Genomic DNA, 26,761 nt, shown 5'->3' with positions numbered 1-26,761 from the left:
GTATGGTTATAACCATAAGGTGAAAATATGTAACTATAAAATCTAATCTGTTTCTTAGTGTTTCCGTTCGTACGTGTAGTAGTTTACATGAACGTCATAGATAATCAATTTCGATTGTTTTCGACGACAATAAGTATCGAAATTATTGTTATAATAACATAATGGCCGTAATTCCCGATTGGATAAATGCTCAAGACATTACTCTGACGTATATCAGTACTGTTTTCTGACTATTAATGGACCTTAAAATCTTTGCAACAAGGTTTACTATTAATAAGATGATGATAGTCCAATTGACTGTAACAGCATAATAGCCAGGTTGATGACAATGATGACTCAATTTAATAACTCGGCGACCGATGTCTTGAAATCTCCAAAACTACAATAATAGCAGGCGTGGCTTACTCCGTGATTTCGACGCGTCGCTATAAGTAGATGCGGGCCACACCAATATTGTTGTCTATAGTTCGTTTTTTTTAGCATTGTAAAGAACTTGCAAGAAGGTAAGCGATCTTGACATGTCTTTTAATTGAAAAACGCTTTTTAAAATATCAAAAACTATTACTTATGAAAGCAGAAGAATATAAATGATCGTATTAGATTCATAATTGTTACATATTTGCCGTAACGTATTTTTAAAATGTGTTTTTCAATTAATAGACACATCAAGATTGTTTACCTAATTTCTAATGCTAAAAAAAACGAACTATAGCCATGGTAGTTGCCGTGCATCACTACGGAACGGACCTGCGCCACCTAGCGGTCATATCTGTCGTAATAGACGCGATTTGTTAGAGAGTGAACCTTCTGTACCTAGTACTATTCTTTATTCTGTGATAATAATACGACTTTTAAATCCTGAAGAAAAGAGCGTACACCCACCCATCTTGACACATTCGAGTGCCAGGAACCCGCTTGGTGGGTTCTCTGTTCGTAGTAGCTTTCCTCTACAAAGCGGGAAAATGCTGGGATCGGCTACGAGCGTACTACGAAAACGTTGGCAGTGAATGTGTTGTCGAAAACGTAGGTTGCAACTCCTCTGCTTTGATGTTGCATTGCAGAGGGCCTACCGCGAACCACGTTCGACGTGTTGCCTCCCTGTCACACTTACGTACGTATTTACAAGTGCGACAGAGAGGCAAGACGTCGAACGTGGTTCGCGGTAGGCCCTCAGGTGTCATGGGCGACGGTATAGCGCGCGGTTGTTTTATGTCATAAACGCATGCGTTAATGGAAATGGAATGTATAAAAAATTACAATGATTTGCGCTTACCGCTGCGTTTACCGTGTAAAACAATAAACTTAGTGTTATTAGATTCCTACATTCCGTTGATCGCATGCGTTCAACTCTGCGTTTATCGCATAAAACCAAATAAATTTGGAATTCAAAAGCCGGCCAAGTGCAAGTCCGACTCGCGCATGTAGGGTTCTGTACCATTACGAAAAAAAATCACGTTTGTTGTATAGGAGCTCCACATAAATATTTATTTTATTTTGTTTTTAGTATTCATTGTTATAGCAGCAGCAGAAATACATCATCTGTGAAAACGAACGGACAGCGGAGTCTTAAAAATTGGCTCCCGTTTTTACCCTTTGGGTATGGTATGGAACCCTAAAAAGTACCACTTGACCCAATTTAATAAAAATTAACTGATACAGTGCTAATTAGCGCCTTGTTCTAATTAACACAAGTGAAACTCCATCCTTCACCTGACATTATAACCAGGCAAGGTCGAGATTAACATATTCTTGAATTATTGGGTTAACAAGTAATGACAGCACACTCTTAAGTCTTAACTTATAAGGTGTATCATTTTCAACCAAAAGGTACCACATTCACACAATAAATAAAAACCGGGCAAGTGCGAGTCGGACTCGCGCACGAAGGGTTCCGTACCACAATGCAAAAAAAAAAAAAAACGGTTACCCATCCAAGTACTGACCACTCCCGACGTTGCCTAACTTTGGTCAAAAATCACGTTTGTTGTATGGGAGCCCTCTTTTAAATCTTTATTTTATTCTGTTTTTAGTATTTGTTGTTATAGCGGCAACAGAAATACATAATCTGTGAAAATTTCACCTGTCTATCACGGTTCGTGAGATACAGCCTGGTGACAGACGGACGGACGGACGGACGGACGGACGGACGGACGGACAGCGAAGTCTTAGTAATAGGGTCCCGTTTTACCCTTTGGGTACGGCGCACACCGGCGAGTTAAGAGCCAACAGGAGTGGTCATTTCTCCATACAAACGTACTCCTCGTTTTCCTCCGTGGTTTTTGAAGCTAGAGCAATGATTTTTTCAACACAGATTAATATTGTCAATATCTGTGTCGGACCGTTTTGCTTTTTTTGATATTTTTGTTTTTTAAGGCGCTAGAGCCCTTCAAAAAAGGCCAAAATGGCCTAATTGACTATGCCGCAATGAGAGGCGTGGCATTCAAAACTGATATCAATTAGCCAAAAAAGCAAAACGGTCCGACACAGATAATTTCATATTCATTTAGATTTCCAAATTTGGTTACGATTGGTTAAGTTTTGGAGGAGGAAACAGAGGAGTACGAAACCTCGATTTTTGAGATTTTTACGCAGGATTTTTCGCCTTGTCCTTATCGCACTACTTTTAGGTGCCGCTTCCGTTAGCGAGACGGGTATATTTACCTAAAATATTTAAAACTCAGCTCTTGTTTCGTCTTAAATTCCCCGCGATACCGCGAGCGCCCGCCAGCACGAGCGCTGGCGGCCGGCGCACCAGGGAGCACTTCGGCGCAGGCCGGGGGATGCCGCGGCATGCCGCCGCGTGTACTCTTTCACAAGGGATTAGTAACTAGTGTGCACGAGTTCTACCCCGTCGTCCCGGCGCTACTCCGGCTCACTCGGGACCGGGAGGCCTCGGCGCATGCCGGGGGATGCCGCGCAATGCCCCGGCCTACCGCCGCGGTATCCCCTAACGTGCTCCTCGATGCCGCGGAGTAAGAATCCTCCGTGATGGTCCGAGGTCGGTCTCAGAGCATTTAAATTTATACCTGAAGGTAAATGAAACAGGGAAGAAAATACATTGATAACTTTAAAGTGATTTGCGCTGCGCTCCGCCGGTTTGCGCAGGCCTTAAGTTCCCTTTTCTCGAGAAGCTACAGGCTATGGTGACCTCCAAAAAGAAGTGTATAAGTTTTAAAATTGTCGGTAACGCGCATGTACTTAATATAACACCCCTGGTGTTATAAACACATATACCTGTGTTTGTCTAAGTTATAAGTAAACTTTAAGAAGTAACAAAGTGACCCTTTCGTTAGCGCAAATTTGGTGCCTGCCCCGGGCGCCATACCCTCTAGCTACGCCACTGACGATGTCACCCCCGTAATGAGATCTAATAGTAATAATGATGTAGTAGTGAAGTATTACCTACACCACTACATCACATTTAAATATAGTTCAAATAGTATAGTTATAAAGGGGTTAAACTTTAGGGCATACCTCTCTCTTGGGCGACAGCATTGCTATCCGTCACAAATTTCTTGATGAGCCCCAAATACTTGTTCCATTCCGGGCTCTTTTCATCGTCAATCTGGTTGAAGAGTTTGATGGCCTCCTCGTAGCCCGCAACACGGGCTTTCCAGAGCTTGTGGACACATTTCTCGTCTGTCGGTAGCTTCTTGTATTCATTCTCGTCCTCCATCTTGTGGTCAAATGTTTAGTTTCATATACTGTCTTGTTATTTTTGATCTGGCAACAAAATGGGAAAATTAATAAAAGAAAAATTCTATTATTTTGTCTCTTTCACATAGAATCATCTAATATGACGATGATAGTTCGACAATATAGTTGACAATATGAAAGGACTAGACCTAGTCCTTTCATATCGTCAATTAAAACAAGGGAATGAATACTGGTATATTTTTCATACAAATTAACCAGTATTCAATTTAGTTATCACAGTTGTTTATGCATATTTTTACATTTAATTTAGCTGATCTGATCAATAATTATCCTTACCTAAATACTATTCTATAATATCAAAGAAATATTGTGAATGCTATGAGATATTTTGATTTTTAGTTATACTGGTACATTCAGATTCTGACACACATTCTAACACAATTGAGAAAGAAATATACAAACTGATTATAAATGAATTATGTTGTGTTTTTGTTCATTTAAGAATAAAATAAGTATTAAAGCGTTGTGTTTGTAAACATTTCATTACTAGAGCATCAAGAAGACCCTGAACACAATGTTGTGTTAAATATGTAATACCAAATATGGTAGGTACTTGCTGCATATGCAGTTATGTGCAATTAAATGACCTTTTAAGTGCAGTGGAGTGAGTTTCCTCTGAAGGTCAAGGAGGATTAAATACAAACCCAATTAAATAACTTTGGGACACATATTCGGCACAGTTTCTCAGTTCTGCAGATGTTTTTGACTTATGAATACTTGAGTCACGCAATAACAAAAGATATTTATGTTAATTTGCCTAATTAAAAATTGGTATTGTCACTAAATATCTCCCACTTTCTAAACAAACAGCGCGTGTAGGCGGCGAGATATTGTACATTTTATCGACTGCTTACCGCTAAACTCAACGTGAAACGGCGAAACAACGGCAACTCCTTTCGAATACTGAATTCAAGAAATGGCCACCTAACCGATGTGGCGGAACTAATGGTTAATTGCGAGCCGGTTCATTTATAGCCGTGTCCATAATAAAGCGAGGTGTGAAACTGGATCACATCTACAACCACTGCGGACGCTAGACAACGGTCACTTTCTTTTTGATACAAACAAAATTCGTCAAATGTCAAGAAACATACCGTTAAACAGCTGTCCTGGCGGAGTTCTATTTCACATTCAGTAAAAATGAAACTTTGACTGCATAAACCGTAAATCACTTACATTATCTAGTACAAGATATATTTGTAACCGACAAAAAGGCGAGATTTTTTGTATTCCGTCGTCGTTTTTTAGAATTTGCAAATGAAAATGGACGGAAGATCGAATAGTGTTGCCAGGAATAATTTAAAAATTATCGAATAAAAATATCCAAATAATGAAGAATATTGAACATTGTTAACCAAGGGAAATGAATAGTTCACAAAATAATTTCTTGATTTCAAATTTTAATCACGAATACGATAATATTTTGTTGTTTCTTACCAAATCAAAAGTATAAAGAATAATCATAGAATATTTTTTTTCAAGTCTGGCAACATTAAGCGTTGTCAATTCATAGACAAGAATCATAGACAATTATAATGATAATGTTACTAGCAGAATGATTTTACCCCACTGTTAGGAAAAAGGTGTTTCTTGATAATTAACTCATACATTCATTACTGTATGTTGTAAAAATGTTTAACAAATAGAATTTACAAAAATACTCAAGAAAATAAAGTAAAAAATATTGAGAGCTTTAAATGATTTTAAGCAATAAAAACCAGTAACTGTGCTGTGCTATATTAGTTGTGAACAAAAATTACGTGCCCTTCATTACTGAATAAAGCTATTTGACCTATTCGTATTTTTATATTTGTCCTCCCCATGATGCCGGCGGTCAATACCACTATGCGAGTGGGGCACTACACGTCAGACGTTAGACGTACTCATTGTTATACAGTGTGGAAATCCAATACGGGCAAATAAATTTTAACGGTGGTTAGCATATTACCTAAGAAGTATTGAGATGAATTTTGCTTAGAAATACAATGAAAATATTAAATATGCAAAATAATTCATCCTGTAATGTAAAGCAACACACAAATAACGAGATACGAGCTCTTTTAAGTAACTGTCAAGCTTGTTGGCAGTTATTATAAAAAGCTCGTATCTCGTAATGTCATGTCATGTTAGTTATGTCTCGTAATGTTTGTAACACATTATTTGCTGCTCGGTAAATTTTCAATAAATAATTACGTTGTCATATTCAAATCTATATTTATTGCCCATGTTGTTGGACTATTACCGGGTTGATGATGAAAACTATTACTTATACCAATATTTTAACTTCATTCATTTGTTACAAACATAATAACAATCAATTTACAATAAATTATTCAAGACGTCTTCACTCTAACTTGTCCGTACTCGAACTGGCCACTTGTCACTGAGGTACCCACCTTTTATAATAATTCAACATGGCGGGAACCAGTGACAAGTATGAGTCAATTGATACTCTTTTATAAATTAATCATAACCAAAAGTAAGAATGATCAAAATATAAGCTATTAATAAATAATGATCCTTACAATATTGGATATACAAATTGTATACGTAATGTTTATTAAAAAACTTAAACGTAACAGGGAAATTTTAAGAATACAGAGGTATCACTACGAATTAATCATTCATTCGTTGTCCTACTTTATATACAAATTCATATCTTTTGTCTCTTTTGAAAGCAATGAAATAGTATATAGCTATCCTGCTGTCAATAAATAAATGTATGTCATTGGTTGGAACAAAGAGAACGAATGGTTTAGTTCCATTTCTTTCATTCGTTCTATGCCGGTTCGAATAATCAACAATTTGCAAAATATTGTTCATTCAGTCAGTTTTGTTTGAGAACAGCGGCGAGCGAGACGTATATCGCTGTTTTGTGAATACCGTGCGTTCGCAGTTCTTGTAACAACGATAGTAAAGATTTGGGTTTACCTGTATGATTTCTTAATATTTCACATATCTGTGAGTGGCTATGATGACTTAAGTCAAAAAATAAACAACACAAAAGTGAAATAGACTAAAAACAACGGCTTATGTTTGTGTTTTTATTTTGTGTCGAGGCGTAACTATTGCTTTGAACTATAAAACGAGAAACGGAATTGTGACTGCTGTTAAAGCATAGTATGATACACATTGTAAGTACATGTTCTTTTATGTATTCTTATATATATATTTCTTTGTATACACAAAGAAACCTGTAGATCGTAAACCCCGCCCGGATTTCGGTCTCCTATACCAAAGCGAGAGTTCGTTGAGAAAACAGTTCATATTCGTTACTATTCTTATAACTTACTTCAATCTGACCACTATACAAGAGGCAATAAACAAAAACAATTTGACTACCCTTTAATTTTGAAAATGTAACGTTCATCCAAATCGATTAAAAGTTACGTTGCCGAAATTTTAGTAGGTACCTACTGATTATAATGATGTCTCTATCCTAGGCATTTAGCTGTTGATGTGGCAAGCCACATTCAAGTATTATTGTGACTCAAATAAAAAAAGAATTATAAAATACCAGTTAAAAGTCAACAAATTAATATTATGTCAGCTGGAAGTAAACATTTTATAATTATAAGTCAACACATTAAAATATGTAATTATAAGCCTTTGTTGTCTGTCTGGTATCAAATAACACCAACATCTTTTTACTACAACTTTCTTGCTCATCAATCTCATCATCTAACTTGCTATAGGTATATCTTTTTTCTCCAGGACATAAAACTTTAAATGTTATTTAAACATTGCAAAGACTTGGAAAATTCCTATTGCAGCTTACCAGCTGTTACAAATAACTATTTATTATAATTATAATAAGTGTTATAACATGAATATAAAACTAACTAAAATTAAAATAATTAAAACTAAAAAATAAAAATACCTGTTAAATGTTTGTCACAGCTTTTCTTATCAAATCATACATTGTAAAACTATTTAAGTAATTACTTATCTAGTTTTTATTAATATCTTTATGAGTTTACTTACAGTCTACTAGTACATTGAATTGTAGTTATAAACAAGTTTCCTGAACTACATACAGCATCATAATATGTATAATTCTAATAAGACTTTCATTTTCGTCTTGTCTGTGTTACCTATAATGACCGAATTTTTAGGACTTTTTTTGACAATGATTTTTTCTAATTTTTAACTAGCAGAAACGTCTGCGAACAATGCTATTAAGACAATACAGACAAGACAGTAATTTTTCCACTTTTAAATTTATTGTAAGCTTAATGATTTTTTCTTCTCTATACAGCAGAACCAAGGTTAGAACCCACAATGTTTAACCGCCACACACATGAAACGTTAATCAGTAACCAATGAGCTCATGATTCTAGTGTTATGTTACCGAAACTGCTGATTGTATGATAGGAGAAACCAGTTGAGGTTGCACTGTTGCTAGCTGAACCTGTTTGTCTGACATAACATACAGAATAGATGTATAGTAACATAGATACATTTATTCATCATCATCATCATCATTTCAGCCTATATACGTCCCACTGCTGAGCACAGACCTCCTCTCATGCGCACATACATTTATTATTTGAGAGTTAACCTCGTGCCGCCCAATTTACATTAGGATGCACACTCAGTTTCAATGGAATGTCAACCTTAATTAAAAACAGAGTAGGTAGCATTTCATTTGTCTCGTAAATTTTACGAATAAATGAAATTCACCCCAATCGAAAATACAACAAGATTCTAATTTCCTTGGCTATAATTTTGTATGGTGGGCGGCACGAGGTTAACTTACTGAACTAGTGAGCTACATCTACAGGTGTGATTCTGATTATTTCTAGTGCTAATTGCTAGTCAATTTTGCAATATTTAAAAAAACCTATTAAATTTCAATGGCTAATAATTAAATGGCTCGTTAAGCCAGTTGAGGGTAGATGAAAACATTACATGATTAAATAATGTATTGTAGGTTGTTCAGTGACTGATCTAGGTGATTTTGTAATTGGTCAGTTAACCAATAAATGTTATAACATAACTACCTGAAAATGTATAAATTGTTTGTTTACTTTTTTTTAAATACCTAAAGATACAGAAAGACACATAAGAGTCGGACCAAGTTAACTCTGCAACTGCATGGCATTTGAATTTATAAAGTGTGGTGATGATGATGATGTTTTATGTAAATATTAATAGAATAGAATAGAATAGAATATTCACTTTGTTCTGTTCACATTGGTGCAAAGTTAGCATAGACGGATTATCTTTAATCTTATTCATATTAAATTTATTTTATTTAAATTTGTTATAAAGCTTGAACACAGTAAAATGTGGGCACAAGTAAATGCTTATATATTTTTATTTATACAATATGGAAACTTCTTAGTATTATAAATAAAAACTATTTGATATCCTGAATAAAAACTATTATGACAGCATTCCACTTTGATCATTTGTTTTCACGATGGCGAGCTCTGAACACAAGAAACGTGAAATTATTTTGCGCAAACATACTGAAAATCCTCATTTAAGTTATAGGGCATTAGCAAAACTTTTAAAATTACCGCAATCTTCCGTATGTTTAGTTTTAAAAAGGTTCCGAGAACGATTGACAGTAGATCGCAAGCCGGGAAGTGCAGGTAAGCAAGGCGCAAAGGATAAAAAAAAAGAAGCCCATGTCTTGCGACTTTTTACAGCGAATCCGAAGTTATCGTCCCGTGATGTCGCAAAAAAGGTCAAAATGTCGCAGTCATATGTACAGAAAACTAAGTCAAGAGCTGGATTAAAGTCGTTCAAAGCACAAGCTGCACCCAATCGCGACGCTAAGCAAAATCTGTCTGCAAAACAGAGATCACGAAAGTTGTACGACAATTACTTGACAAAATTTGGATGCGTTGTATTGGATGATGAAACGTACATCAAAGCAGACTTCAAGCAGATACCGGGGCAAGAATTTTATACTTCTAAGAATCGTAAGGATGCCCCAGAAGATTGCAAGATAAAAAAGAGATCGAAGTTTCCAAAAAAAATTATTTTATGGCAAGCTATTTGTAGTTGTGGTAAAAGAAGTCGTTCATTCGTAACAACAGGCACAGTAAACGGTGAAATCTACAAAAAAGAATGTTTACAAAAGCGTCTACTGCCCTTTTTACGCAGTCATAGCTCACAGCCATTATTTTGGCCAGACCTTGCGAGCTGTCACTACTCTAAAGCAGTAGTTGAGTGGTATAAACATAACGATGTCGCAGTGGTACCTAAAGAGTGCAATCCTCCAAATTGTCCTGAACTGAGGCCGATTGAAGAATATTGGTCAATTATGAAAGGGATTCTAAAAAAAGGAGGCGGAGAAGTTAAATCGGCAGCTGAATTGCAAAACAAATGGAAATGGGCTTGCAAAAGATATCCTGATAGTGCTGTGCAAGACTTAATGAGCCGGATTCGACGCAAAGCACGCAGTATGGCATATAGAAAGCAAATTTAATAATTGTATATATTTGTAAAAATGGTTATTAGTCTAGTAAATAAATGCAATAAAAATTTCCTTGAAATATGTTCAATAACATTTTTATTTTTGTTACTTTATGTGCCCATGTTTTACTGTGTTCAAGCTTTAAGATTAGGTTGTTAGGTTGTTTATAGTATGGCGTAAAATATATTTATTTTTAAAATTATGATGATTAATTATGTAGGTACTTGCATTCCTCTTTGACCCCACGATTTATTAAAAGAATAAGAAACAATGAATAGGTACGTAAATAATGTTTCTAATTTTAATGTGCATTTTTTCACAACATTATTTATTTGCTTTAAACATGTCAATAATAAGTCATAATGTAAATAATATCATATTGTTTAAAAGACAACATATAAAAAACATAGGTACTTTGGTATTGATATGACATGACATGACATGACATGACATGACATGACACAGGTGTCATGGCTGTCCTGAAGTTAGGTCATTGACTGATATTGACAACACTTGCTATGCTATGATACTTACTTTTTTATATTTTTTTTATATATATATTAAATTTTTATAAAGGTCACGTCAAAAAGGACCAGGTTAAGAGTCTGGAGAGGAGAATGGAGGTCTCCATTCCCCCACAGTTGTCACTGAAACCGACGTCCCATTATACTGCTCCTTCGGCACAGAATACCTACATAATAGTACTACCATACCATACAGAAAGGACACTTCCTATACTTCGTTTTTTTAGCATTAGAAATTAGGTAAACAATCTTGATGTGTCTTTTAATTGAAAAACACATTTTAAAAATAAGTTACGGCAAATATGTAACAATTATGAATCTAATACGATCATTTATATTCTTCTGCTTTCATAAGTAATAATTTATGATTTTTAAAAAGCGTTTTTCAATTAAAAGACATGCCAAGATCGCTTACCTTCTTTCAAGTTCTTTCTAATGCTAAAAAAAACGAACTATAGAAAACCGAAGTTTGACAGCGGTTCGGGGTCGAATCATGCTGTCCCTTTCTGATATATGGCACTACCGCTTTCGGCTATTTAGGGTTGTCAAAATTCAAGTGATTACCTATCTGTGGTCGTGCATGCAAAGGACGTCAAGTTGTGCCAACCCTAATAATTGCTCGGAGCAATGCTGAGCCGAACGGAGCCGAGTTTACCCGAAGTCAGGAGTGTCTCCCCACTGCCTTCGGTTAGCAATTGAAAAAAAAACGGCGCCAATACAATTGCATCTAATTCCACTTCCACTTCCTGATCGCCATTGGCCATTGTCGTGAAATCAATTAACTTTTTCAACAACAATTGATTCACGTATCGTGTTTTTTTAATTGCTAGAAGCTTCATGAGCTGTATGACATTGGTTACAACAATTATTGCACCTACTCTTATGTAATACAGGTATTATAGGTCTATAATGGTAGTAGGTACATTGATGAGGCTCGACTTTGTCGTAAAATGACCTCTATGTGTTGGCTATGCTCTTTAACTTTGTCGAGTTCAGTCCCAATGCTTAATTATTTAATGTTAAAGTGCTTAAAAGCATCCCACCCTTACTTAATCTTCACTTGATGAAAGCTATAAGGGCTCGTTCACATTTGACTCGCATCGCAGGAGGCTTCAGAGGTTAGCAGTTTATCTGCCATAGTGTAAATGCTTTTTAGGGTTCCGTAGCCCAAGGGTAAAAACGGGACCCTATTACTAAGACTCCACTGTCTTTCTGTCCGTCCGTCTGTCTGTCACCAGGCTGTATCTCACGAACCGTGATAGCTAGACAGTTGAAATTTTCACAGATGATGTATTTCTGTTGCCGCTATAACAACAAATACTAAAAACAGAATAAAATAAAGATTTAAATGGGGCTCCCATACAACAAACGTGATTTTTGACCAAAGTTAAGCAACGTCGGGAGTGGTCAGTCAGTACTTGGATGGGTGACCGTATTTTTTTTTTGCTTTTTTTTGTTTTTTTTTTTTGCATTATGGTACGGAACCCTTCGTGCGCGAGTCCGACTCGCACTTGCCCGGTTTTTTCTTGATACTTAGTTATTACCCACTCACAATACGCTAACCACAAGCCAAAAGCTTGCCGTGAACTGCATTCTGAGAGTTTTGTGTGCTCTTGCCTTAATATTCTAAAAAATGCGCTAAAATGTTGAAGCCGTGTATGCACACGTCACGTAAGCGGTGTGCCGTCTCCCATAAGGATCTTTATATTACAACGCACATGCGCACGTCAACGCATGCACACGTCTGTAGGTATTCAATTAAGTACTAAACTAAATTTAATTTGCTTAATTGGTCTCGAAGCACTCTGCTAATCACTTGGCGTGCTTGGCTGATACCCTAAAAAATGAACCGAGAGACAAATTTTGTTGGATATAAATCCTTTCAAAGAAATTCATTCAGATTGGCTGACATTTAGACCAGATTATAAAAGTATTTTTTTTTTAAATATAATTGTACTTTTGAACTGTTCAGAGGTACAGTCACCTGCAATAATATGTTACTCTTCGAAGGCCGCAAAAATATGTGACACGCTCTTATGGCTCTACAAATAAGATCGTGTTCAGATATTTTTGCGGCCTTCAAAGAGTAACATGTTTTTGCAGGTGACTGTACAGTCCTAGAGGTGCTGTACCTAAAAAAGCGTCATGCAAAAAGGAACCACGGAAATCAGTTTCAAAACCTACTTTTATCGCTTGCTCCTAGACGTCCCGTGTACTATAGTCCGTTTTTTTAGCATTAGAAAGAACTTCGCAGAAGTTCGCTTATGGTTCTAAATCTGGCACTTTTAGCGGTAACAATTTGAAGTAAATTATATGTATTGACCATGCTAATGCTACATTAGATAATTCAATAATTATTAACAGTTAACGAGCCTGATAAAAACTGCACGCTTGCTTCTGCGGAGTTCTTTCTAATGCTAAAAAAAACGAACTAGATATATGTCTATTCTTCGGTTGTTTATTTACAGCACATATTCAAAAGGACTTGTTTTCTGACGAAACTATAAGTGTTTCTTACTCAGCTGTTGCCCAGCCTTCTACCCATCGGGGTCGCACGAACGTTTATCGAGGCTGGATAGATTGGCGATTGTCTTAATGTATTTACTGCAAAGTAGAAAAGATGACTTGCAGTTTACGAAAGGACAATTTAATTTCAAATCAATGACATGTACCTAAATCACAGGATTGAAAGTCAAGTTCTAGAGTTGACAGAAAAAAGTAGAGACAAAACTGTTACTTAATTATAAACCGAATTCGTATGCACATTTATCACTCAGCACTTGTAATTGTATGCGCTTGCGCGTAAATACTAGGAACTCTGCGTCCTATATGAAACGACAGTTTTGTCTTAGTGTCCCTACCTCTACCTTATTGTCTACTTTCTTACTATGTGCTCTCCGCTGTTCTTTTCTCCTGCCGAAATTACACTGAGAGAAAAATCATCACCAGGAATTAAAAAACAGTTCTGTAAAGGGGAAAAAAATGAAGTTTTAGTAATAATTATGGACGTTTCACTATTTCTGTAAAGTTTATTTATTTCTACAAACAGCTCAGTAATCCCAAATATAATTTCAACAAACAGATAATAGAAATTGCAAGAACTAATAGAAATTGCCTAAGTCAATTTGTTCCTATTAGTTAACTATCCTTGTCCCCGGATTAAGTTTATTTTTGTAATTCTAAGTGTGTTTTTGTTGTACTTTTCTCACAGTGTACGTTAGCAACTTCGACAAAATTATTCCTCCATTTGACCTCCAACAAACAGTTCTTGTAAATTATAATATTATAATTATTCTCTAATTAGTACAGCTGGTGTATGAATAATTCGGTCGTTTGAGCCGCCTCATTCCTTTACAACCACTTAGCAACAAAATTTTCCAGGAATGTCAAAAGCGGAATCTCGTCGTCTTGATTATACAAAGGTGTTACTAAGTCTAAAACAGTGTTTCTCTATCTTTTTCATAAAGCGTTTTGGCTTAGTTTCGCGTTAGGCCGAAATACTACCGAAAACACAGTTTCGGCCTGGCCAATAGTTTTTAGGTCGAACCAAACCTTCGGCCGAAACATGACTATGAATTTACCGAATCCTGCCGAAACTGAAACTTCGATCGGATACTAAACACTAAGGTACCTAATAGGACAACCCGCTAGGTCCAAGCCGGGCGGTCTGGTGTAAACGCCCTAAAGCTGCCACGAAGATATCGTGCATCAAGTCACGTAGTGTCTGCGGATATGCAACCCGGCCATCATGACTCACGCCACGCGCCCGCGCAGACAGATGAACTCAGTTTCTTAGTTGCTTAATTTAGGAGCACCTATAATTGCCATTTAGTTGCTTTCCTACTATCTTCTAGCAACTTTTAAAAGTGGCCACTAAGTTATCCTGCATCAAGTTGCGTAGTGTCCGCGAATATGCCAGATGGTCTAAGTTTATAACTTAGTTGCTAAAAGAAATCTTTGAAGCTGTAGCACAGAATAAATAATAGTACTAGGTACAGAAGACTCACTCTCTAACAAAACGCGTCTGTCACGATCAGCACAGATATGGCCGCAAGCAGTGGCGTGCAGTGCATACAAAAAAAGGTAGGCACTAGGGTAGGCAGTCCATACAAAATGACCAAAAAAAAAGTTGCCGATTTTTATAGTTTGCGTTACATTCCTTCAAGAATGACTCTTCTAGAGCCCGATTTAAGTCTTATCTCCACTGCACGCCACTGGCCGCAAGGTGGCGACAGCGCCACGCGCGGCTTATGGCAAACCCCAAAATTGGGGTCGAACGGATGTACTTTTAGCTACCTGTAGCAAAGCGACGAAATCGCGGAGTGAGCCACGCCTGTCCCTGGCAAAAAATAAAATTTTATCGAGTGGTTCTTTCTCGAAAGGTTAGGAACCACTGGTATAGATATACATTGTACCGGCAAGTCAGAAAGTGCAGTTAAGAAAGTAGTCCGTCACGACTTGTCGTGCTAATAGCCAGTTCTCGCATACCTAGCAGTGCATGCTTGCGTTGACAGATAATCGAATCACAGCGAAACCCGACCGGTGCACCGAATCCTATTACTTAGGTTTTAATTCTACGGTTATGTCACTTTGCGATCGGGGTTGACTTTAACCTTATAATCCTAGAAAGTTATTCCTAGTGGCTGAACCTATCATGAGAGAGACTAATGCTCACAGACTCCGTTGGTTGGGTCACCTTGAGAGACTGGATGAAGATCGGAACGTGAAAGAGCACCTACCTGGGCCGTCCAGCAGGAAGACGTCCTATCCGATGCCTCAGATATCGCTGGTGCGACACGGTGGAGGCGGATCTGCGCAAACTTCGAGTCAAGAATTGGCGAGAGGTCGCACAGAACCGAGAAAGTGGCGCTGTCTCATTTTGGGTCGCTCAGCCAACGGAGTAAGTAAATAGGTAGTAAAGTAAGGATAGTTGACCGGTTGCTATAAAAAGGGCCTATTTATAAAACTGTTCCCCAGTGATAGTCCTCAGATCACAGATATAAATAAAATACCGAGTACGTACCTAATAGAAGTTTTGAATGTTAAACTTGTACGCGCTCTAATTTCTTTTTACTTATTACAATTTTTAGCAATGAAAACTAGTAACAGACATAGATATATCTAGATGTCAAAACATATGTTATTTCATAATTTAGTTTCTAAATGATAGCGTCTTTATGGCGGCGGTTTCAAGTGACAGATAATCACTGGCACTAATAAATGTATTACTTATTACATTTATTACTAAGAATTAGAGATGTCTTCCGACGAAAACATTCATAAGTGTGCCGATCCTGAAATGTTTATTTGTTATTCTCTCTACATATTATGAATTTCCAAGTATTCGCGTTAGTCGGAACGGTTGCCAACGAGCAATAAAACGGCCATGGTTTATCTTTATACAGGTCAATGATTTCCGTACTGTGGATGTGGAGTTGAACGACACCGGTCTAAATTCGGCTTGACACACATTTGCGGATAACTTTTATATCATAACCTATTGAGCAGCCCAGTATGAACTTGGAATTGGTTCCAGTCATAACCAATGATTTAATAGATTTAAACTAGCTGTTAAGACAAAAGATTCTGTCTCTGGCAATTTAGTTTTAAATAAATATAATGAAAAATACTGCAAACATGGAAAGTATATCCACCTGGTGCATCAAAATATTCAATGTATTAGAGGAAAAAATTTGCAGATTGAACTTTTTTTGAATGATTTTAATATTGATATTTTATGTCTTACTGAACATTGGTTACATAATAATGAATTAATGCCCCAATTTAATAATCACCAGGCGGGAAGTTCGTTCACCAGACTTAGTTCCATACATGGTGGGTCATTAATTATATTAAATAGTCAGTTAAAATTTAAGGAACGTAAGGACATTGTATCCATGTCTGTTGAACGGACTATAGAACTAAGTGCAGTTGAATTAGAGCAATTTATTGTTGTCTGTGTGTATAGGCCGCCATTAAGTAATTTTGAATTATTTGAAAACATAATGGAATCTGCCCTACGTAAAATATCATCTTCTAGTAAGAAATTGCTTATATGCGGCGACTTTAATGTAAATATTATGGAAAATTCAACAATGTCTTGTAGATTATTGAATCTTTTTAAATCTTGTAATCTCAACCACATGTTTATGGAGCCCACTAGAGTGACTGCTACTAGTGCAACCTGTATAGATAATATTTTCACAGATATTTTTCCTATTGCTAAAAAAGTTATCAGCAATTTAGAATCTGACCACTTAGGTCAATTAATGGTATTTGAGGCATTTAGGAAAAATACCATGAGAAAACAAATAACTTTTGTACCAGTAACCTAGGACCGCGTGGAAAGAATGAAGCTAAGTTTAGTTCAGGCGCTACCCTTTTTGTCTTCCGATATGAGTCCTAATAGTATGTATAATTCATTCTTTCACACTTTTATGAATCATTATAATGCGATATTCACCTCAAAATCGGTCGTAGTTAGTGGTGCATCAGTTTTTAGTGAGTGGGCTACTGCGGACTTACATCAAAGAAGACGTGAACTGTATGCCTTATATGAGGAACGGCGGTTTAATCAGAGTGATGAATTTAAAGAACATGTGAAGGCGTATTCGAAGAAGTTTAAAGTAGATTGTCATATAGCTAAGCGAAATTATCTAAGTCAGAAAATAAAAAGTAGTTCAGACATTATTAAAGCAACCTGGAAAGTAATAAATGTGGAGACTGGTCGTTCGAAACACACAATTAAAGAACTTAAACTAAACATTGATAACAAAATTATAGATTCTAATTTAGAAGTAGCTACAGAATTTGAAAAATTTTTCACCGAGGTACCAGTATCTACAACTAAGGATTTAAATTCATCACCCTCATCTGCTGTTACATTATTAAAAGATAACGCTCCAGAGTGTTGTGGAGACCTTCATTTTGAACATGTTTGTACCTCAGATGTAATAAAGGCGTTTAAATCAATTAATGTCAAAAAAACTAGTGACCTCTGGGGAGTCTCTGTCCATGCTGTCAAATCCTTAGTAGAAATTGTAGCGCCTGACTTGGTAGTTATATTTAACAACAGTGTTGATTGCGGCGAGTTTCCTGATCTAATGAAACATAGTAAAGTAATTCCTTTATTTAAATCTGGTAGCAGCTCTGACCCCACTAACTTTAGACCGATATCTGTGCTACCAACATTTAGCAAGATTTTTGAAAAATTAGTTCTTTCTCAATTAGTACGACATTTTAACGTTAATAATTTGATGCATAATAAGCAGTTTGGTTTTACACGGGGTCGCTCAACAACCGATGCTGGTGTTGAGCTAATTAAGCATATTTTCGATGCCTGGGAGGAGTCACGAGATGCTTTAGGTGTCTTCTGTGATTTATCTAAGGCCTTCGACTGTGTTTGTCATGAAACATTAATCAGGAAACTTCATTATTACGGCGTTAGAGGATCGGCACTGAATTTACTTAAGTCCTACTTAAATGGTAGAATACAAAGGGTCGATGTGAATGGACAGCGATCACCTGGGTCATTGGTCTCTATGGGTGTACCACAGGGGTCAATATTGGGGCCTTTCCTGTTCCTTATCTACATAAATGACTTGCCATTCCTTGTTAAGACCCACCATGATATAGTATTGTTTGCAGACGACACCTCACTTATTTTCAAAGTCAAACGACAGCAACAAGCTTACAATGATGTAAACAATGCTATTTCAAAAGTAGTAAATTGGTTCAATGTTAATAATTTAATGTTAAATGAAAAAAAAACTAAATGTATTAAGTTTGTCACTAGTAGTAACGTAAGGCATGTGCAAGCAAGTGTCATTGTGAAGGATGAGGAATTGGAATTAGTTGATAGTACAGTTTTTCTTGGTATAACTTTAGATTCTAAACTCCAGTGGGGTCCCCATATTGCTACTCTTTCGAATAGACTGAGCTCTGCAGCTTTTGCAGTGAGCAAAATCCGTCAGTTAACTGATGTGAAAACAGCTCGATTAGTATATTTTAGTTACTTCCATAGCATTATGGCATATGGTATTTTACTGTGGGGCGGTGCTTCAGAGATAAATACCATTTTTGTTCTGCAGAAGAGGGCTATTCGAGCAATATACAAAATGAACCATAGAGACTCACTTAGAGATAAATTTAAGGAAATTGACATAATGACAGTGCACTGTCAATACATTTATGAGAATATTCTGTATGTACATAAAAATATTGTAAATTTTAGGAAAAATTGTGAAATCCATAATATTAATACTAGAAATAAACATAAGTTCGCAGTGCCCTTCACTCGGCTCCATAAAATTAAAAAATCATTCATGGGTAATTGTGTAAGATTTTATAATAAACTTCCAAACCATATTACTGAATTATCTATTAATAAATTTAAGAATTATGTAAAGCGTAAACTTATTTCCAAAGCTTATTATACCACACAGGACTACATGAATGATAATACAACGTGGGATTAATAATTGTTATTCGAAATGATTATTTATTTATTAGGTATATTTGATTATTGATGAGGAAATGGATATTCCGATGTAATATTATCTACTTGTTTGTTACTTATGCTTTTTTTGACATTTAGATTTTATTGTAGAAACTCTAGACTAGTATTTTTTTATACAATTTTTTTTAAAATGTTTGACGATCCTTTTGTGAAATTCTTAGTGTTAAATTTGACATGTATAATAATCCAATTTTATTATGGAATAATATTAACCTCAATAAATTGCTCTGATAATTAGATTAAGATTAATTACGATTCATAAGAGCTTGTTGCTAAGCCTACATGAATAAAGTATATTTTGATTTTGATAACCATAGAGTAATATAAGCAGAGAGATATTATATAACTCCGTATAAGATAAATAAAGTCTAAGAAAAAAACGTGCCTCGGAAATCAAGAAAAACTCAGTCTCGAATAGATGGCGCACACACCTTTGGCCTATTCTCGGCTAGATGGCGTTGACGACACCGTTTGATATTTAACAATTTTAACACATATCAGTGAAAGAACATGGGTCAGTATGGAACAATAAAAACTAAAAATCATTTATCCGTAAACATATTTTGATTAATTTATACATTTACAATTTTATTTTAAGTTTTAATCGCGTGTCGATAGACGGCAGTAAATGTACCGTGACTACAAAATTTACTTTGGCAATAGCATAGCCCTCTATACTATCTATTCTCTTTGATATAAGTGAAGAAAGAGTGGTAACCATATATCAGTTTTCTTACCAAAACGCGCGTTATTTCGTAGTCGTCATGAAGCGGAATTTATCAGTACTGCTACTACTGCTAGTTGATAATAGAGGTCTCGGCGAAGGAAAACACTAAAGGCCGAGCCACACCGGCTTGCGTGTGCGTGACGTGCGCGTGTGCGTGCGCTAAAATGTTGGAGCTGCACACGCACACGTCACGCAAGCGGTGTCTCTCATAAGGATCTGTATACTACAACGCCGCACGCGCACGTGCACGTCACGCACACGTAGACGGTGTGCACAGGCCTTAATGCTCAACAATTTTCAGCTAATATTATAACCGGATTAACTGGAAGTCTATTTTCAACCCCTTCTGCTTATAATATTAGTTGTAAATTGTTTAAGTTGTACATTGTCAGTAGCTACACTGCTGACATCTGGCAGTAGGGGTACTGATAGTTCCACTACTTGACGTTAGATGTCTACTACGAAATAACGCGCGTTTTGGTAGGAAAACTGATGTATGGAGCTACGACTCTTTACATATATTACTCTATGATCATAACTTAAGTCATAACACAGATGCGGGCCTAACGACCCGAGATAATTAAACGCATGTTTATGTTTAGCATACATAAAGAAATAAGCTTAAGCGGAGACATGATATGTTAATGTTCAATTTTCTTTTTGGGTAATGGATAATGTAGATGTTTTTCCCTGAATAATGTATGTATATTAATGAATGTACGTATGTGTAATACGTATGTTTAAGGATTTGCTTGAGCTGTTTATTCCACTACTGAACCGATTTTGAGATGATAAATGAAGTGTCGATCGATTTGTATAATGTATTTACCAGCCATATTTTTAAACTACTTATTTGAAAAACTTTTTTGACATGAAAAGACCGTAATCGGTTTGTGTAAACATTTTACTTACTTGTTCTTTTAATAAAAAAAAGTAATTAACTTTTTGGAGATAAATGTGAAGATGGGATTGGGAGTAGAGTTAGACCAATAAAAGTCTGCAACGATTTTGATAGCACACGCAGTGCAAGTGTTATTTTAAACGTCAAACTTCTATGACATTATGACGTATAATTGACACGCCCTGCGTGTGCTTAAAATCATTGCAGACTTGTCTTGGTCTAACTGTAGTGGTCTTTTTAATCCTTGCTAGTAGGATTATTTGCAATAAACGAATATACCATACGCTGTATTTGATTATTAACTGGTTATTGCTTATGAAATGAGTGTTAGTACGATTTCATTTTCGAACAATTTCACTTTCGTTTTAGTTACGGCGTAAACACTAGTAGGCGTGAATATTGCTAATGTTATATAATAACTTGATTACATCACGTTTATTTATTATTTAGTTAGATTTGAAGATTTTTAATATTAGGTAATATTATTTACAATGGATATAAATATTGACGTTAGCTTGAATACAAACGACGACGACGAGGACGACCGGTCTGGCCTAGTGGGAGTAGTGGGTTGGGTAGTGACCCTGCCTGTAAAGCCGATGGTCCTGGGTTCGAATCCCGGTGAGGGCATTTATTTGTGTGATGAACACAAATATTTGTTCCTTAGTAATATTTTCTATGTATTTTCTAGATACATTTTTGTTTCATATGAAAAAGAGCAAAGAAACATACATTCAATTCAAAAACTCGATGACAGGTTAAGATGCCACTATGTATTTTGAGAATCACCAGTTACAAAATAAAAGTTCAAAATAGATTTTGGAATATGTACAAAAAATTGTACGCAGGGACTTAGAAGGATAGTTGGGTGATTTTGAACTACAGTTCGGTGATTTTACGGTACTATATTAATATAGTAACCGTAACGTTGCCAACGCCATACATTCGCCGAACAAAGGATGTTACCACAGGGCAAAGGTATTGTTTCCGATCCGTCGCGCCTGGCATAAGATTAAGAAACTTCCGGTTGAATATAAACAAACATGGCCGACAGGAAGTGACCTCGAAGGACTTGATATCGTTCGACCTGGAACTGGAACCAGTTTAATGCCGATCGGTTTATAATAAAGTATTGATTTATGTAATGTCATTTTAGGATTTCAAGATGCCGATTTATAATTTAATTTTTCCAGAAACATGCTTCCTTTATGATAAAATGTTTTTTTGGCAAATGGCGCCGGCGTTTTATGATTCTGGCCTCGGAGTTTCGTTAAGAAATCTTTTTGACAGATTTAATTGCAATCGGACAATAATGGAGCCTACTTACTACAGTCCAGGCCTACAATATTATACTGAATCTTACCATTTTCTTGATGTTATCCTTTTTTGCCGCTCGAGACCCGAATCAACAAATCCGAAAAAACAACTGCCGTCTGAAATTATAACATTAACCCAGAGAGGAAACTATATCCTCTTGGGATTAGCTGGGTTTCTTCACGATATTTCCTTCATCAACAGCAGTTGGTAAATATCAAATCAAATATCGTATATAAGATATCAAAGTCTCATATGTTGCACGACTTTTAACGCTAGGCGACCAACACTGATGATGATCCTTTGCTGACCGATTTTGGCCACAGCGACTGTGTCCAACTGAGTACACAACTCCACTGACTGATTCGGTTAAATTATGTTCTAATGTATGGGCAAGAAAAACAAATTATAGCCAGCATTCTATGAATGTAGTATGATACCTTTGGGTATGGTGCTTTACGCACACTGCGTCCCTCCTCCTCCTCGGAGGGGACGGGACGCTAGCCTGCGTAAAGCACCATACCCAAAGGTATCATACTACATTCATAGAATGCTGGCTATAATTAGTTTTTCAAAAAACACAATTTGACCGAATCATGACTAGGCACTAGTCAGTGGAGTTGTGTTGTTTTGTGTAGTCTTAGTTGGTTGGACTGAGTAGGCAATTTTTAACTCGTGTTATTAGAGTGTAGCTGATCCACTCTCTGGTGCGCCCTTAGGTGGCTAACGTACCCCCATATAGCTATAGCTATCACAACCCCATTGTTGTTGTTATAAGTTTGCCTTTAAAATACGTCTCCCAAGTGTGGAAACTTTAAGCCAAATATCTTAAATTACCAAAGTTACAGAAACATTGCCTGAAACGTAAGTTCCACAAGTAAACTAATATTTGTAGCTGTGTTAATTACTTTGAATTGAACACCACGAACACAACATCACGTGTTTCGTTAAAACAGTAGTTTACAGCAGCCATTTGTGTTTAATAGCTGTTAGTTTGGTGATCTTCGATTAGTAAAGTTCCTATTTATGTAACGAAAGGGGCGTAAATGTAGCCCTTAGCTTAGACGGTTTTTTTTTATTACTTAAATCAACTTTATTGAAAACTGAATGTCACATTAGTATTAATTTTTAAAGACTATATGGTATAGACTATAGACTTTAGTTCTAGTTCTAGGTTTTTAAATTTTTAGGGTTCCGTACCCAAAGGGTAAAAAAAACGGGACTCTATTAGCCTATTACTAAGACTTCGCTGTCCGTCTGTCTGTCACCAGGCTGTATCTCATGAACCGTGATAGCTAGACAGTTGACATTTTCACAGATGATGTATTTCTGTTGCCGCTATAACAACAAATAGTTAAAAGTACGGAACCTTCAGTGGGCGAGTCCAACTCGCAATTGGCCGGTTTTTAATTAAGTTTCTACAATTTTAAACCTCGTCGTGATCGCCCGATCGTGCTTCGCTTTCAATGGCGATTTTTATTTGTTTGTCTGTTTATGGCGTAGGTGCTAAAACTTAAACACTCAAATTAATGCCAGGGCCATTTCTTGTAGTGTGTACATAGGTTTCAAAAAGCCTTTAGTTCAGTGGTGGGCAAAGTATGGCCCGCGGGCCATCTCCGGCCCGCCAATGGATTTTGTCCGGCCCGCCGCCGGTCCTATGAAATAATTAGTATATGGCTTTGGCCCACGTTTATCGCAAATCAAATATTTTTAAACTATCATTCATATGATAAACTATCATTGTGATTATCGTTTATTTATTCTCCATGGTGTATTCACTGTCAACCTTGATTTATCATATTGTTTAAAAAATAAAAAGCCATACCTAAGGGCATTGAACTGCAATGAACAATATCTTGAAAACCGGAAATATCCGATTTTTATATATCATCATCATAGAAATAGAAATAGAAAATAGTGGGCTATAGTCCCCACGCTAGCCCAATGCGGATTGGGGACTTCACATACACCTTTGAATTTCTTCGCAGATGTATGCAGGTTTCCTCACGATGTTTTCCTTCACCGAAAAGCTAGTGGTAAATATCAAATGATATTTCGTACATAAGTTCCGAAAAACTCATTGGTACGAGCCAGGATTTGAACCCGCGACCTCCAGATTGAAAGTCAGACGTCATATCCACTCGGCCACCACTGCTTTTTATATATACTTTTATATACATATATAATATTTTTCATCACACTTGCTCGGAAAAGATGTATTTACACGTAGGGCTTGCGGGCGGGAAATTGAAATTTTCGCCCTAGGGCGGAAAAAATCTTTTCCGAGCAAGTGTGATGAAAAACACTTATTTACACGTAGGGCTTGCGGGCGGGAAATTGAAATTTTCGCCCTAGGGCGGAAAAGTGTTTTATACAGAAGTTTGTTTTTATTAATTCTCCTTTTTTTCCTTACAAGTGTGATGAAAAACATTGTGTGTGCCACGGGCGGTAAAGAAATTCCGAACTCGTGAACATTTTAAGCCCTCGCTTCGCGTCGGGCTTAAAATTGACACTCGTTCGTAATTTCTTATTTCCCGCCCTTAATACACAATGTACTATTTATATATACCTAACCCATTTATATCAAGAGTATCATGACCTAGTTGGCCTCAGATAGGCTAATATTAATTTTCACTCATAATGAGCAAGTCATATCCAAGTTGCAAGTATGAGTATATGACCAAAAGGCTTACACTTAGCAGTACAGTCAACTGTAAAAATATCGGTGCACAAATCATCTCAAAAATATGTCCCATAGCTTGTATGTCAGCGAATTAAGAACTATGGGACATATTTTTGAATAAGTTGGCTACACCCATATTTTTACAGTTGACTGATACCAGACTGATACTGATACATATCTGGATTTTATTGATACACTATCAGTTTGTTTAAACAGTTTATACGTATGTGTAATTGTGTACGTTAGATATTATGGTCAGGTAGTGTTTTTCTTATGTCTACCTTGTGTAAATTTTGCTTGACTATTTCTTTTTATTTTACTATGTTTGTGTGTCTGAGATATTATGTGTAATTTATGTGAAGTTTACGTTCGTTTTAGAATTCATCAGCTCAAAGTATGTTTCATTTTGCAGTTTATTAATTAATGATTATTATTTGTCATTAAGAGTTATTCAATTGTTCAATATCCTGATTTAAACTTGATTTTTAACTATTAAAATTACTAAAACGGGACTTAACTGCGTATAATTAAGCTACGCGTGTAATTATTCGCAGTCCCGTTTTGGTAAATAATAATGTTAATTAACTTAATATTACACGTATTAAATTATATATAAATTCTCCAAGTGTATAGAATCTATCTCATAAATTAAAATCAAAATCTTAACTTAAGAGTCTCAGCTCAAAGTCACTCTTACTTTATCATGTTCAAGTGAATTAGGTAACTAAAAAAGCTGAAAGGCCTTTCATCAGCATTAATTAATTAATTAATTATACTGCCATGTTCAACTTAATAATTTACTAAATATCTTCCTGTTTTTGGCTTACTTAAAACTCTTAAAAGACGAGGAGTTTTCGGTAGGATTCATTTTTCTTTGCTTGTAATTTAACACTGTATTATTATTATACATATATGAAATTGATATAGGTACAGTCAGCAGCAGAAGTTACTAAGCGCGAGAGGTGTTCAAAATGATATTGACGCGACTTTATTGTTAATAGGGACTCACCTCACCCACTTAGCAACTTCTGCAGCTGAATGTACATACAGATGTATGGCCAGTTTCACTGGCTACAATCGACGGACTGTACAACGGCACTTAGCAGAAAAATTGGATTCTTCCAAAGAAAAATAGTCTTAACCATAGTCTAATAAAACATGGTCTTCGCTTCCCAGAGTGACACAAGCCTACGTCACAATAACATGGCCGCTATATATAGCATATTATCATATAGCGCTGTCGCATGATGACGTAGCTTGTGTCAGTCACGTGACTACGAAAAGACGGGAAGAGAGTACCAGGCGGAGTATATTATTATACCATGGTCTTAACGGAGACAGGCGGTATGGTACAGTCACCTGCAATAATATGTTACTCTTCCAACGCCGCAAAAATATGTGACACGCTCTTATGGCTCTACAAATAAGATCGTGCCAGATGTTTTTGCGACCTTCGTTGTGTAACATATTATTGCAGGTGACTGTACAACCCAACTGTATAATAACTCAATGAGCTATGGCTTGTCATTTCTAATTCGATTTGATGTTACCTTTGGCTCAATTTCTGTACACACTAACAAAGATAATCTTAAAATAGCAGATCACTCAAAGACTGGTCAGAATCGTCCTGGGTAGCCTTAAGTGCATAAGGCTGCCAACTTTTCCCTAGCCACATGGCCTCGCGCGCAACGGCACATTTCTAAAACACAAGTTATTCTGATCATATCGCTATTTATATATAAAAACGCGCAAGGTTTTATCCTCCTTTTCCACGACTTCATCTTATTGACTTACATATGTAATTTTTAAGAAAGAAGGGAAAAATAAAATGTTGAAGAAATCATTGCATCACCAGTTGGGAGAGTTAGGTACGTTGGGTCGGGGTCAATAAGTCAATTACGGTAATAAATATGGGTAGGCTTTTTTCTACTATCCATAATTCCTTTA

General features: G+C 36.3%; 2 protein-coding genes across 2 annotated transcripts in view; one reads left to right on the top strand and one right to left on the bottom strand.

Annotated features, from left to right (window-relative positions):
- LOC134670937 (protein mini spindles) overlaps positions 1–4,997 on the bottom strand; it is a 63,084-nt gene extending 58,087 nt beyond the window's left edge. Inside the window, exons 1-2 of the mRNA XM_063528771.1 lie at positions 4,812–4,997; positions 3,475–3,723 (exon numbers count right to left, since the gene is read on the bottom strand). Of these exons, the coding sequence (XP_063384841.1) occupies positions 3,475–3,676 (202 nt within the window). The 5' untranslated portion in view covers positions 3,677–3,723; positions 4,812–4,997. The remainder of the gene's footprint in view (positions 1–3,474; positions 3,724–4,811) is intronic.
- A 1,534-nt stretch (positions 4,998–6,531) lies between these two features.
- LOC134670947 (E3 ubiquitin-protein ligase goliath-like) overlaps positions 6,532–26,761 on the top strand; it is a 146,576-nt gene continuing 126,346 nt past the window's right edge. The window contains exon 1 of the mRNA XM_063528781.1: positions 6,532–6,851. The gene's annotated coding sequence lies outside the window, so the exon portion shown is untranslated. The remainder of the gene's footprint in view (positions 6,852–26,761) is intronic.

This window comes from Cydia fagiglandana, chromosome 14 (assembly GCF_963556715.1).
Source record: "Cydia fagiglandana chromosome 14, ilCydFagi1.1, whole genome shotgun sequence".
Lineage (NCBI taxonomy): Eukaryota > Metazoa > Arthropoda > Insecta > Lepidoptera > Tortricidae > Cydia > Cydia fagiglandana.
This window is presented reverse-complemented; position numbering and strand designations above follow the sequence as displayed.